This window comes from Labeo rohita, chromosome 8 (genome assembly GCF_022985175.1).
Source record: "Labeo rohita strain BAU-BD-2019 chromosome 8, IGBB_LRoh.1.0, whole genome shotgun sequence".
Taxonomy (NCBI): Eukaryota; Metazoa; Chordata; class Actinopteri; order Cypriniformes; family Cyprinidae; genus Labeo; species Labeo rohita.
In genome coordinates this window covers 3,571,331-3,585,540 of record NC_066876.1, presented here as the reverse complement: position 1 = coordinate 3,585,540, position 14,210 = coordinate 3,571,331, and the positions used below count along the sequence as shown (strand labels likewise).

Sequence of the window (14,210 nt, the reverse complement as noted above, 5' to 3'; positions counted from 1 at the left end):
AAAAAAACTATTTTAAAGTGTTACTCCACCCCAAAATGAAAATTTTGTCATTAACGTTGTTCCAAATCTGTAAAAGCTTTGTGCGTCTTCAGAACACAATTTAAGATATTTTGGATGAGGTAAAAAGTATGAAAGACATCGTCAAAATAGTCCATTTGCCATCAGTGGTTCAATCTGAATTTTATGAAGCGACGAGAATACTTTTTGTACGCAAAAAAAAAAAAATTCAACAATTCGCTGCCTCCATGTCAGCGTAGCACCATTTTGGAGACTATCGGCTGGACGCAAAGTGCGTACACCAGATACGCTGTTTTCGTTCAAATCAAATAAATAAATATACGTAGATAACGTATCCATGTGGTGCGGCTGACACAGAACAGCGTATGCAGTTTGTGTTCAACATATATTCTCCAAAATGGCGCTACGGTGATGTGGAGAAGATGAATTTAATCCTTTTTTTTTTTTCTTTGCGCACAAAAAGTATTCTCATCGCTTCATAAAATTCAGATTGAACCACTGATGGCAGATGGACTATTTTGGTGATGTCTTTCATACTTTTCTGGGTCTTGACAATGGTATTTACCTGGCAGTCAGTGGAACAGTGACGAGCCTCCCGGTCCATCCAAAAAATCTTAAATTGTATTCCGAAGATGAACGAAGTAAGTGATTAATGACAAAATTTTCATTTTGGGGTGGAGTAAAGGGTGGGTCCTTTAAGGTTTGTTAGTAATCTGTCACTGTTATGATTGGCTAATGTCATTGCATAGGAAACAGCATATTGTCTATTGCATGTGAATGTTTTGACAACATGATCAAAATAAAAGTGTCACGTGTGACATCATCCTGGCACTTCGGATCTAAATAATCCGTTTTTGAAGCTTGATTTTCAGTCGAAGTATTGATTAATTACGTTGTCAGAATGGAAGTTTAAATGTTCCTTCCTCCATTTGAAGTTCTCAGCATTTGGTTGGTCTTAGGCTGGTCTGTGGGCTGATTTTAGAGCGTTTTTGGGCAGCTGGTCATTCCGGAAGACAAACAGACTGGCCATCTAAAACCAGTGGAACACCAGTTTGATAAGACCATAAGGCCAGTTTATTGTGCAGCCTGTGACTGGTTGGGTAAGCCCAGTGGTTACTTTTCTCCTAACCGTCATTGGCAAAAAGAGTGTGAATTCAAACATTCACCAAATGTGAATGTTTGACCATTGTGTCTCTGAGCAGAGACTGTGTCACTTTGGATAAAAGCATCAGCTGGATGACAGTCTAATAAAGTCCAAGACATTACATATTTATTTTCTTTTAAACATGATGGGAGATTAATCAGAGACAAGCGGTTATCACCTGCATGTAACAGTGGTGGTCTAAAACTGTCATTATAACAATGACATGCTGTTTCACCTTCCATATTCCATGTGATGAAGTATACAGTAAAGAAAACAAACTTGTATCTGTGATGCTCAAGGCTGATTTTTCAAATAAATACATAAAATATCCCCTCTTCCCAGCAGTTTTAATAAGAGTCAGTAACTCTATACTGACGTAGATTCGTTTAGCCAATTTTCATCCATGTATCTTCGATTTTTGGAACTCATTCTTGCAGTGACTCCTCTCTGCAACAATCCACACCCTAATTTTTTTTTCTCCCAAAAATCTGTTACACTCAGATGTCAGTCAAAATATAGAAAAAAAGACCTGCCACAGTTTCCATTTCACTGGGATTCTATACAATTTTTTTTCTTCATTTACATAAAACCAGTGTTTAGGAGCTGCATATTTGATGTTGTTTCCATTACGATTTTATTATTGGGCTTATTTATAAGCTAAAAGAATAAATTAATACATGTCTCCTTTGGATCCTTCATAATTGTTCATATTTTATCACTAATTCTTCATATTTTAACCTTAACGACTCACATAATCCTCAACATAAAAAAAAAAAAAAAATCAGATAATAATATTAATAATTAAATTCCCACAACAAAATGGAAAACAAAGTCTTAAATACATTGGTACGGCTCCAGTGATTAAAATCAATCCTGAGAGGACATCCAGAGATAGAGCCATATTTAATGTTTCTGCACACTGGATTAGGCTTCAGATAGAAACGTCATCCTGTTGAAATAACAAATAAAGTGTAAATATACATATTTATGGTGGACAAATACATTTAATGTGTTTTCTTTGTGAAAGATTTGTGGAAATCAAAATGTGTGTGAATGAGAATGATTTATTACTATTATTTATTATTTCATGACTTTTAGCAGTTGAATTCACTTCATCCAGCAGATCTGTTTCCTCAGTATAAGTTGAAGGTAACTGTAAAATGTTGACAAATTAACAGAATGCAGGCATTAGGGTTAACGTGTCCAACATGTGAATGATTTTACTGATTTGAGTTGCCGTTTCAAACCCAAAACATGTAATTTATTGTGCTCGTTAACATAAAAAATACCTGTAAGCAATGTATCTTCAACATGTTACACACACTAGTGAAAAGATTACTCTGCATTTTTATAGACATTCTATAATTAGGGGTACATGTCATGTCCATGGACCCTGTCAATTTTACTAACATTTTTTACTTTAAGCAATGATCACTTTTATATAAGGGGACATCCTAATTCATTTATTACAAAAATCCAACAGATACCCATCTTTTATCTTGCAAAAATAGCATATTCTATACTTTAATTTGCTGTTTTTCTGCTGTCCAATTTGGTAAACGTAAGGTTTTTTAGCTCTAAAATACATGTTTCTGTATATATTTCTTATACATATTTGTCCAAAGTAATTTTTAAATTATGATAAAGGTGTCTCTAAAAATATTTTGCTTGTGCATCTACATTAACTCATTCATTTGGTGCATGTCTGAGAAACCAGTGTTAACTGTGTTACTTCCTATAAGACCCCCTATAAATCAGCCACATGTCCAATATCCCCTGATGTAATTTCCTTTTTTGGAGGGAAATGTGAAGACAGTGTGGTAGGTCATAACTTCTCTTCAATAGTTCATGTTACTGTCTGCACATAGAGATTATATAACCGTCATCTGCGTTATCAACATGTTCTGGTAAACTTGCGTCACATGTTATATTTCTAAATATGTAGAGAAAGAATATAAAAACAGTTAATCAAGGGCATGTACTAACTTGTCCAAGGTCAGCAGTTTGCACAAGGCCCTAAAATGGCCAAAATGTCAACTGTGTTACCTGTCAACTGCAACAGTTGACGAGGATTAACATGGTTGACAATGTTGGCAATTTAGTGTCAATTTATGCTCACTCTGTGTTGTTGATTAAAAGAAATATTCACAAACTATTGTCATTACACAGAAATCATGATTTGCATTACAATGGATGAACTTAACTGATCTAATCACGGCCACACTTTCTATGAACTCAGTATCCATAATATTATATACACATTATATTCACATTTGTCAAGAGTTGTCAAGAAAACATTCAGAATTCCTCATAACTGACTTAAACCTGTATAATATTATAGATTTCTATTTCTGTTTGGTCACGACTGATCACAAACAACTGAAAAGGTTAAGATACAAAGTTATCATCTTAAAGAAAAAAAAAGAAATTTCTCTTCTAATGTGTCCTGTCAACTGTGCTACTTTGTCAGCTGTGTTATGTGTGGGTATGTCAAAAATCTTTTAAATGTGAACTAAACTGTCAGAAAAAAAGATTGGGATATCTCTGGAGATGGAAGTCTTGGGTAAGGATGGTGAATAACACTAAATTAGCATACCGTGGATTTATGTTACAGAAAAGTTCCATCGTTCATGATAGCATTCCATAGAACGCCCATTATGAAGCCCTAAATTCATATTTTTAAATCAGTTAGACAGATAACTTCAAAAACTCTGCTGAATAGACTCAAAAACCTTCAAGCAAATCTGTTATCAAACATGTGGTAATTTGACACAGCATTTGTCCATAACACAGTTGACAAAATAATGAATCAAATGTTAATTTTCATTAACATATTTAGAGCTTAAGCTTGCCAAATAATTATTAGGGGTATATATTATTCAACCACCTAGTTAATTTATCAAAAAAAAGAATACTGATTTCCTGACTTTTTGGCTGACATGAAATGCACCCCTAAATACAGAATGACTCATAAGTGCTTCGGAAGTGGCATTTAGGTGTCTTTACACAGACTGTTAAATGCTGCTCAGAGGTAGCACAAATGCATTTTTGCAGCAACTACTGTAGCGACTGTATGCTTTGATACTAGGGACCGAGGTGGGTCAGAGCAGGCATAATTGCAGGGCAAAGTGTAGGAGACACATTTTAAGGCAACCTAATGCAGGGCTTCAACCATTTCAGTCGAATTTGCTATTGAAAACTACTGCGTGCTACTGCGGAAAAATATTTAGGAGCACCAGTGCAACTATCCCAGTCAGCATTTGTGTTTGCACTGAGGGGAGCTTCAAAGGTTTTGTGTTTTTGCAACATTAAGAAATGTTTAACAGACATATCTCACAAATCCTTTCATAAATGAAGTGTAGACAGGATATAAATAAGAGACTGATTGTGCAGTGTAGAGAGCTTCATTGATTATAATGGAACTTTGTGAGATTGTGATGAACTAAGATGAGTGACAGATTTTAATCTTTATTGAGGGAGTTTGTAAATGTGATATTGATTTAATACAACAGTCAAATAAACAAGAAGTTAATATTAAGTGACTTACATTGCCTGGCTAAATCAGCATTGCCTGATTTTTTTGACGAAAATAGTTTGAAATAAAGTCACAGATAAGCCTGCGCATCTTCATTTAAACACCGTGGCGTTTCGTTTATGAATAAACATGCATTTTTAAATGCATCTAGTGAGTCAATGAATCAGTTTCCCATTAATAAAGACAGTCACTTGCTTTGTTCCTGAATGAATCAACCGTTCGAATGAATCAAATGAATAAATGATTCAGTGATAAAATAAGTGACTTGCCGGGCAGTTTTAGTTTCATTTTTAAAGTATCTTTAAAGTATCATCTTTTTTATAACAAATTCCTCGTGTTTGCGCACACCTGGTGAATAAAGCTAATTCTGATTATAAGCATATATATATATATATATATATTTTTTTTTTTTTTTTTTTCAAATATGACATAAAAGATGACATACTTTAAATAAAAATGCCATTACAAAGGCAATAACAAAATTCCCTTGTAAATCACTTTAAGGAGTCAAATATCGCCTTGTAATAGAAAGGCTCATTTTTGATCAGATATTTTGATTATTGATTTGAAGGTGCTCCTGAAATTTTTGACTGTGTTCCTAAGTGCAACAAGCCCTGACATGAGGTACACATTTCAAATCATGGAAAAATGCTAATAGAAATGTTTTACTGTGTGACCCTAGATGATGTAAAGTCAATGTGAATGAACATCACAATAACAGAAGATCATCTAACTCTTGATTTGTTAATTTAATAAAAACACAGAATTCAAACAAATGCAAACAAACTGGGGAAAAAAGGAAAAAAAGATGACTTTTGATCACTCCAAACATGGGAAGAAACTTGAGACCCACACAGCAAACAATGCAGAATCTTCACATTAACAATAACAAGTAAATAATAAATGTAAAAATGAGCTTCTCCTGTGTAACTTAGGTGTTCGTAAATGTTGGCAGAGGTCTAACGGATTACAGCTCAGGTTGTGTGATATCAGTGCATATGCAGCAGTGATATGAATTACACGTCAGACCATTTGCCTACTTAAACATGATATAAGAACGTGTTTAATAATAAGCAAGTAGTGCTTTCTCAACTGTCCCATCTCACATTGTGCTCTAAACAGTGAACCGACATGACTCATTCAGTTGATTAAATGTCAGTCACATACACTTATGTCCTTTTTCATCTATCAACACCTGTTTAGACTTTGTGAATCTCATGAAAACATGTCTGGGGACAAATATTTATAAAAAGTAATATTTTGCACAAGAAATTAAGCCTTTTTGTAATTAAGCCAGTTTTGCAATTTTCATTATTGTCAGCTGTGATTTTTATTAGATTCTCAGTGCTGTGTATGTTTTACTGCATTGCAGCAAAACAAATTCTGTAATGCAATAGCATAAATTTTAAATCAGCACTGTATATGCATAACAAAATAATAAGTTCTAATGCAATTAAAAAAAAAAGTACTGTATTGATTTAATCCTCATGAAAATAATCCTAATGGTGTTTAAAAAGGCTTCATTTTTAACTTTATTTTTTTTTCTTGTGATTTTGTGGTGAAATTAACTTGTTCTTGGTAAGTTTTGTGAGGTTTACTCATCTCTGCCTACTTTATGTTTGCATTTTATGTTAACTGCTATCATAAATGTCACCAAAATCACCATCAGTATTGATCTTCTGACTGCATGGTGGATGAATGTGACCAGCGAAGAAAGCTGATGCATTTGGGTTTGACTGAAATTCAAACTTCACCTCACCAAACCAACCACAAGATATTCAAAAAGCACATTTAGATGAAACATAAAGACCCCTGCATAAGGATCCCAGATTGTAAACAAGCAAAAATGACTTTGCAGAAAGCAGATTTCAGAGAAACAAACCCCTTAAACCAACTTGGAAGAAGAAAGACTTGAAGGCACCAGTGAAAAGTTTACACACGAATTTCAGATCAAATCAAATTCGGCCTCCCACCTGCTATCATCCCATCAAAAAACTGAATTAAATACTCTAAACAGATTTTCTTGAGCTGCAAAACTACATATAAAAGATGGGAATATTTGCTGAAAGTCACGAGATAAATTACATTCAAAAAACCTGTCCGTCAAACATAATTAGCAAATGGTTATTCTGCAGAAGCGGAATAGCATTTCATATAAAACAAAATAAATATCTTTTTCACTTTTTTTCGACACAGATCAGTTCTAATTGTGTCAGACTGTGAGGAAACAAAAAACAAAGCTCACTGTCTTTATAGTGAATAGTGTCTTTATAGCACTGGTGCTTTCAGTTCATAGAGAGAGAACACCCAAACTGAAGATAGCAAACTATTTCCAGCACGCCCGACCCTCCAATTACAGCAGACTGAAAGTTTGATGGGTTACCCAAACCAATTATCGTCACTTAGTTCCCAGAGGTAAAAATATCTTGCAAGGCAGAATTTGAGAGTTGTGCAGAATGAGAGCGAGAAGGAAAAAAGGGAGAGGAGATCGACACACACCACAGTTCCCACCCCCAAAAACGGCTAGTCTTCACTTGTCTCCAGCTATACCTTACTCCTGAAGAGCGGCTTGGCTCCAGGCCCACAGTACTCATTGTAGATGAGTTTGAAGAGGAAGAGGTGGAAAAGCGTGATGAGGGACGCCACGCTGAACCAGAAGAGGAACGGCAAGCCTGGGTACTGCTTGGCCATGTGGTCCTCGTGAGCCAAGATGGCCTTGACGTGCATCGTGTGTCTCAAGTCTTGCAGATGAGTGAGATCAGTGGAGATGTACAGCAGAGGCGTGATGGGCTGAGTCACCATCACAGGAAACGTGTGACCTCGCAGCTCCGAGGTCAGCTCCACGGGCTCGTTCATGCAGCCGGCCTCGCAGGCGTACAGCTTCACGGGCTTCTCCTGAGGCTTGACGGACACGTGCAGGAAGGGTTTGCCCTCGGCGTCCTGCAACACGGCCAGGTTGATGAGGTCTTTATTGTAATGGATACCCCTCAAAGAGTAGCTGTTGTGAAGAACATCCGGGTCAGCCTGGAACTGAAGGTGGTTTTCAGTGAACTGCAGACCGCCGAAACTCAGCACCATGCCTTGCATCATGCCGTGCGTGCCTGCCGCCACGAGGACCTTGCATCCTCTTTTCTGGAAGGTCAAGTTCCAGAGATTCACCAGCTGGAGGATCTGAGCAACGTTCGTCAGGCGCTCCGGCCACAGGTTCTCGGCGTGCATGGTGGCGTGGCCGCTGAAGCAGTGGTCGGCGTAATTCAGACTGGACTCCAAGCGTTCGTGCTCTTCTGCTTTCAGACTTTGATCTAGGAGGGGCGCTGTGGAGGTCGACAGGATGTAGTAGAGGGTGTTGTTGACTGTACGGCTGGATGGCGTATGGGCGTCTGTGATCTTTCTGATTTCCACACCTGTAAAGCAGCAAAAGACTATGAAATCTTTCCTTTTACGTTCTTAAAGCAAGTAAACCTACTGAAAATACTGAGATACTGAGTGAAAATTATACTCAATTGAAATTACAAGCATCTAAAGCAGAACTTTATATTTAAATAATGAAAGTAAGTAAAAAAAAAAAAAAAGAGCACAAACTCAAAGATTTTAAGAATAAAAATTGCCAAAATTAGTGCTTTAACACCGTTGATTAATTTTTATAGTTTGATGGCATTAAAAATATTTAACGCAGGGACGGGGCTAAGGTTGGCCAACCCACTCGCAACTGCTGCTTCTGTCTCTTTTTTCTTGACAAGAAGTGTGTTTATTTAGTCACAGAATGTCTTTACGACCACATCAAACAGGAGACTTTAAAGACACACACTCCCAACCTCATCTCAGCGCCAGGCGCTAGTCAAACAAGTGTGTGAAAGGTACAGGTGTGAATTGCGGTCAGATGAGATGTTGTCAGGCCATACGTGACCCTGGACCACAAAACCAGTCTTAAGCAGCACGGGTATATTTGTGGCAATAGACAACAATGCATTGTATGGGCCAAAAATATCGATTTTTCTTTTATGCCAAAAGTCATTAGGATATTACGTAAAGATCATGTTCCATGAAGATATTTTGTAAATTTCCTACTATAAATATATATAAACTTCATTTTTGATTAGTAATATGCATTGCTAAGAATTTCATTTGGGCAACTTTAAAGGTGATTTTCTCAATATTTTAGATTTTTTTTTTTTCACCCTCAGATTCCAGATTTTCAAATAGTTGTATCTCTGCCAAATAATGTCCTATCATAACAAACCATACATCAATGGAAAGTATATTTATTCAGCTTTCAGGTGATGTATAAATCTCAATTTGACCCTTTTGACTGGTTTTGTGGTCCTGGGTCACATATGTCAGTAAAAAAGCCAATTTACCTGACCTGTCAGCAATTACACTCTGCTCATAGTATGCACTTAAATTACACTGCAACCTCTTTTTAAATACTGAGTGTAATGAGTGAATGAGAATGTTTACACACACATTTCAGATCAAATCCTCATGAAACAGATTACTTTAACAAGTAACACTGAACATATAAAATACTGGGGAGTCCATCTCATGGCTGCCGTGTTAGGCTGCCTGTCCTACTTGTTTTTAACAAAACTCAAAAGAAATAAAGGATGCCAAAAGAGAAAGTAGATGAGAATTAATGTAACACATAAAACTTTGCTGTGTCAATAATGATAAAAGACATCTGTGTAAACTATAGCTCTGTGTGGGCTTTTCTTATCTGCACTATTTGCCGTGTCTGACAATCCTTCAGGTTTTTTGATGGGTGTGTATTTATTTATTTTAAAGTATAACAAGGAAATACATTCAGAATAAGAAGAAACGGAGCAATTCCAATAATAACGCTAATATCATACCTAAAGCAAACCTACTTTTGTATTATTAACGTGTATATAAAGTGAATTACATCAGATGGCACTCACAAGGAGAGTTTGCATACAAAATAAAAATCCTCTCACATACTTGTGCAAGTATGAAGAGCGCTTACTGATGCATTTGAGTGACAGGACAAAATGAAGCTCACTAAAGCTCAACCAATCAGACATGCATCTCAGACCTCATCAGTTTTTCCTTCATTTGTTCCTCAAAGTATAAATATGTTAATTCAAGATGAGTGTGTTGTTGTTTCTAATCAGCAGCATTTAAGGTCAAACGCCAGTCTGAGATAGGCTGCTGGCCACATCTGTTGATCCAATGAAGAACGTTTAATATCATGAAACCTTTCCATTGTGCAAAAAATGGTTATTTTAAGAACTGTTCACTGAAAGGTTCTTGGCTGGTAGAAAGGCCAATTTACATGACACTCATTGGCTCACATATTTGGCTAGTGGCAGTTTCTAAATTACGAGTGGCAGTTTCCAGTTTCACAGACAAGCCTTAAGCCTGGTTTCAGACTAAAATTAATTTCTGAGCTGTTTCAACTGTAAGAAACTTGCAATGACTGCTCTTAAAATATATCAGTACCATTGTTTTGTCTTCTTAAGATGCACACCATTAATATTTTTTTTTCAAAAGCATGTTTATAAAAACTACTTAAAAGCCCTAACTGAACTATGGCCTAATCCTTGCTTTTAATTTAAGCCCTGTGAAACCAGATCTTAAATTAGTAGCACTTTTAATATTTCTTTCTTTGAGTTTTGAGTTAAAACTAAAAATGTTCTGTTTGTTTTCATAACACACTGAACACTTCTAAGATTTAAATTTTTAAATTTAAGATTCTAAATTTGATTTGTCATGATATGACCCCTAAGACTTATTAAAGGGGTAGTTCACCCAAAAATAACATTCCAAAACTGTATGCCTGTATATGCATAAACATTGCCACTGAACTGAACGAAACAAGCACATTCTGCTGATTATTGCTGCTTAAAATATTCAATTATGGTCACGTTTTGGCCTGCAATAATCGATCAGAAGAGAAAAAACATTTAGAGTACTACACGGCCAAAGGTTATAACAAATAAAGGAGAAGAGTGCAAAAAAAAAAGGAGGAACAAAAGGCGTTTGTGATTGACCAAACTGAACCAGGATTTCCAGGGCTGGAATCTTGACAAAATTTGTGTTTGTTCATTCCAGCACAGGTGAAATATTAAGCTAATATCTTAATTAATACTGCTCATACACACAGTATCTTTACCTCCTATTAATTTTAGTTTGTCAAAATATTGTGCCATTTTCTGCTTACTAAGTCCTTCTCTGTATGATTTAGCAGCTAGATTTTCCAGGGTTTAGACAGCATAAATTAACAGAAAAACATCTTCAGTAGCACATTAACCGTGCAATCCATGCTGTTGTTTACATCCAATTATCGCCAATATGTCTGCGCATCTGGGTAACTGACCAAATCATGATGTAAGTGCGAAACCTCTATTTTAATTTTTGGATGAGCTATTCCTTTAATTCAGAGCTGTACAAAGAAAACTTCTATAGTTGCATACAACAAACCTTGAATGTATATAGTGATATTTTTTTCTAATGAATAATTATGTCAGAGTGTGCACGATAAACTTGCCAGATATGAAGAGATCCACCCATGCTTGCTGGTGCTCTTGCATTAATTCGTCCACATTGGCTCGGAGGACGTCCACCATCTCTCTCTTGACTCCTTCCCTGAGCTTTCCGAGGGTCTCGTCCAGTTTCCCGGCCTCGGTCGGCTCAGACGTGTGAATCACGCTCACCAGGTTTTCTGAGTATTCAGATTTGGCAGAAACCTGGATCTTGGTGCCCAGTCTCTTTGTGGCCACCACCACCAACACGGTGTCCTTCTTTTCCGTGAGCACCCGACCTGAGGAGAGCACGAACTCCTTATCCTCCATCTTCTCCATGGTGCTCCTAAAAGACACAGACTCCGTGGCCACGTCGATCGAAACCGGACGGTCTGTGGGGTTGGATATGTGAATCCTCTGAAGATAAACATTGGGTCGGCTGCGATGCGCGACAAATTCCTCTCGTATGACGACGCAGTCGCGAGAAGACTGAGAAGTAGCTGTCAAGATGCAGCGGGTGGACAGCACAGAGCCTTTTCTGTACCACAGCATCATTCCCCGGGCTTCCAACCGTGTTCCCGGCACCTGCAGTCGTGCTATCGGGCTGTAGTCTGTTTGGTGAACCGGTGCAGATCCTGGCTGTGAAGACGAAGCTACCCAGAGTTTGTTAGAATCCACATCCACCAGAAAATGTCCATTGCCGACCACAAACGGCACTGTTTCTTTGGTCTGGGGGGTGAGAACCACTCCCTCCCCTCGGTCAACCAACGACACCCACCTGTGAAGATCAGTCTGCAGACAAACCCCCGCAGCTCCTCCAGACTCCCTGGACATGCTTAGAGCCTTGAGGAGCCCATCTGAGCTCAAGTACCAGTAGAAAATGAGGAAGAGCAGTAATCCAACTATAACTCGACGGGCCCAGCTGCTTGAGAGCAAACCGGGCAGCCCCTTTAATCTCTGCTGAAACCACATGGTCTGTTTTTTTCTGTCTTTTTTTGATGGATTAAACATAAACCACTGCTGTTTTCCTCAGTCGAGGCTGAACACTATATAGGGCATCAATGACTTCCTGACAGCAGTAAAAGCTGGGAGTGGCAAACAGCTCTGACAAGCATAGTAGTATTACCTGATCAAGCTTAACTTGAAGAGCAACACGCGCGAAAAAAGCCTGAAGTAATTTCTTCTGTCACAGAGTGGTGGGAAACATAACACTTAACACATAAGAGTCGATTTCCCGTTAAAATAAGTGCGAAGACAAATCCAAACATCTGTTAAACAAGCAACTTGTATCTGAGTTTGTATTTATTGCATTGCTGTAGTTGCTGTTATCAGGCTAGTCAGCTGACTAGTCAACACATTTCTGCTCACCCATTGCGCGTTCACTCTTTCGCGTTTACTACGTCGCCTCGAAGCAATGTTTGCGTCGCGTAATCGCGCGTTTCTGCTAAAGTTTGTTTCGACGCCGTTCGTTTGTTTTATTTGCTGTGTGTACATGTCATCTCTCAGCCAGCTGACATCTCTGTTTGTGGAAGGAAACTAGCAAGCTGCCGTAAAAAACCGGAAGTGTCGAAGTCCAAGACCTGTCGTAGTTCAAGCTGTTCTAGGATCAGCCTTTAACAGCATGTCTGCTGTCATTGCAACGTAGCAGTGGAAGACAAAGCTGATCCTGGACCAGTGAATAAGACTGACCTGGCAACTTTGAAATGGCTTTACGGCACCTAGTGATGACCGTTTTTTCTTTTTTTGGCAGTTTTTAGAACAACAAGGATACGAGGGCAAACATATAATTTACAGAAAAACACATACAGTAATAAACAAAAACAATTAAAAAACGAAACACGCAATAATTCGCAATACGAAAATCACATTTCCGTAAACAAGTACAAACGGTCATAAATTATTTAAACAGATTTAAGACTTTAAAATAATTTACAGTTCGCTTTTTCATTTCTTGTTTATTTTAACATATACAGATAGTGACCTATTTTAAACCTTTAAAATTGTAAAACTTTACAATTTTAAAATTAGTTAAAATTCGTTTTTTTTTTCAATTCCCTAGTGATGACTGCTACCTTTGCTGTCGTTAGAGCTAATAGATGTGATATTTTGTTTAAAGATGACTGTTTGAAATATAAAGACTGTTTGAAATATGTATTTATTTATAAAAATAAATAAATACAATATCGGGTAACCTACACACTTTTCATAAATAATAAACATGCTGCATAATTTTAAATAGGTTTGCCTATACTTTTATCAAATATGATTATAAGGTTTTTTGACATTTGATAAATGTACTTAATATATTGAAATGGTTTCTAAATGCTTATAATAATGTTCTTATAATACAATAATTCCTATATATATATATATATATATATATATATACAAATTAAATCATATATATATATATATAAAATCAAATACAAATTTCTGTTTTTCTCTAGATGCTTTCTCTAGTTGTCTAGTAAATTGCCATTGTATATTACAAATACTTTTTTCTTTGTATATTATAATACAAATTGTATATTATATTTTTATTTTTTCCTTCTTTTGTAAGTTGCATTGTAAATGCGTATGTTTATGAATTTATTATTATTATTATTATTATTATTAGTCTGAAATCATTTATTTTCCTGTTTAATATTTCTGTACATTTAAAAAAGAAATTCAAAATGTTATATTTCAACTGGAAGGTTAAAAATGTTCATAATTAAAAGGTTCCTAAATATCGGGTCAGGTCAAGCTGTCATATTTTTATGCACGTGTATAAATGTTTTACAGTTTATTAATTAAAATGTTATTATATTAATATAATATACAAGTATTGTGTTTTAAATTACTTTAGCTGAAAAGTCTTTAATAACCTGGCATGACAAGTGTTCAACAATGTACAAATGTATATTTTGCTTTTTATTTATTTATTTATTTTTTTATTTTTTTGAAGACAAAACTTTAACTTACCATTAGAAAAACTGACTAAAGTAACAAAAAAAAAAAAATTAAATTGAGATTTATACATGTAAGCTTTTAA

General features: G+C 36.3%; 1 protein-coding gene across 3 annotated transcripts; it reads right to left on the bottom strand.

The window, feature by feature from the left end:
- Positions 1-202: 202 nt before the first annotated feature.
- On the bottom strand, positions 203-12,739 carry kiaa2013 (KIAA2013 ortholog). 3 transcript variants are annotated; one of them, XM_051117255.1, is made up of 4 exons: positions 11,203-12,739; positions 7,248-8,101; positions 2,234-2,315; positions 203-2,111 (listed from the first exon to the last, which is right to left on the bottom strand). In XM_051117255.1, the coding sequence occupies exons 1-4, from the start codon at positions 12,185-12,187 to the stop codon at positions 2,107-2,109; spliced, it is 1,926 nt and encodes a 641-aa protein (XP_050973212.1). In that variant the 5' UTR covers positions 12,188-12,739; the 3' UTR covers positions 203-2,106. The 3 variants fall into 3 exon arrangements, with proteins under 3 accessions (XP_050973212.1, XP_050973213.1, XP_050973211.1); XM_051117256.1 differs by lacking the exon at positions 2,234-2,315 and having other exon boundaries at positions 11,203-12,738; XM_051117254.1 differs by lacking the exon at positions 203-2,111 and having other exon boundaries at positions 2,118-2,315.
- Between the last annotated feature and the right edge of the window lie 1,471 nt (positions 12,740-14,210).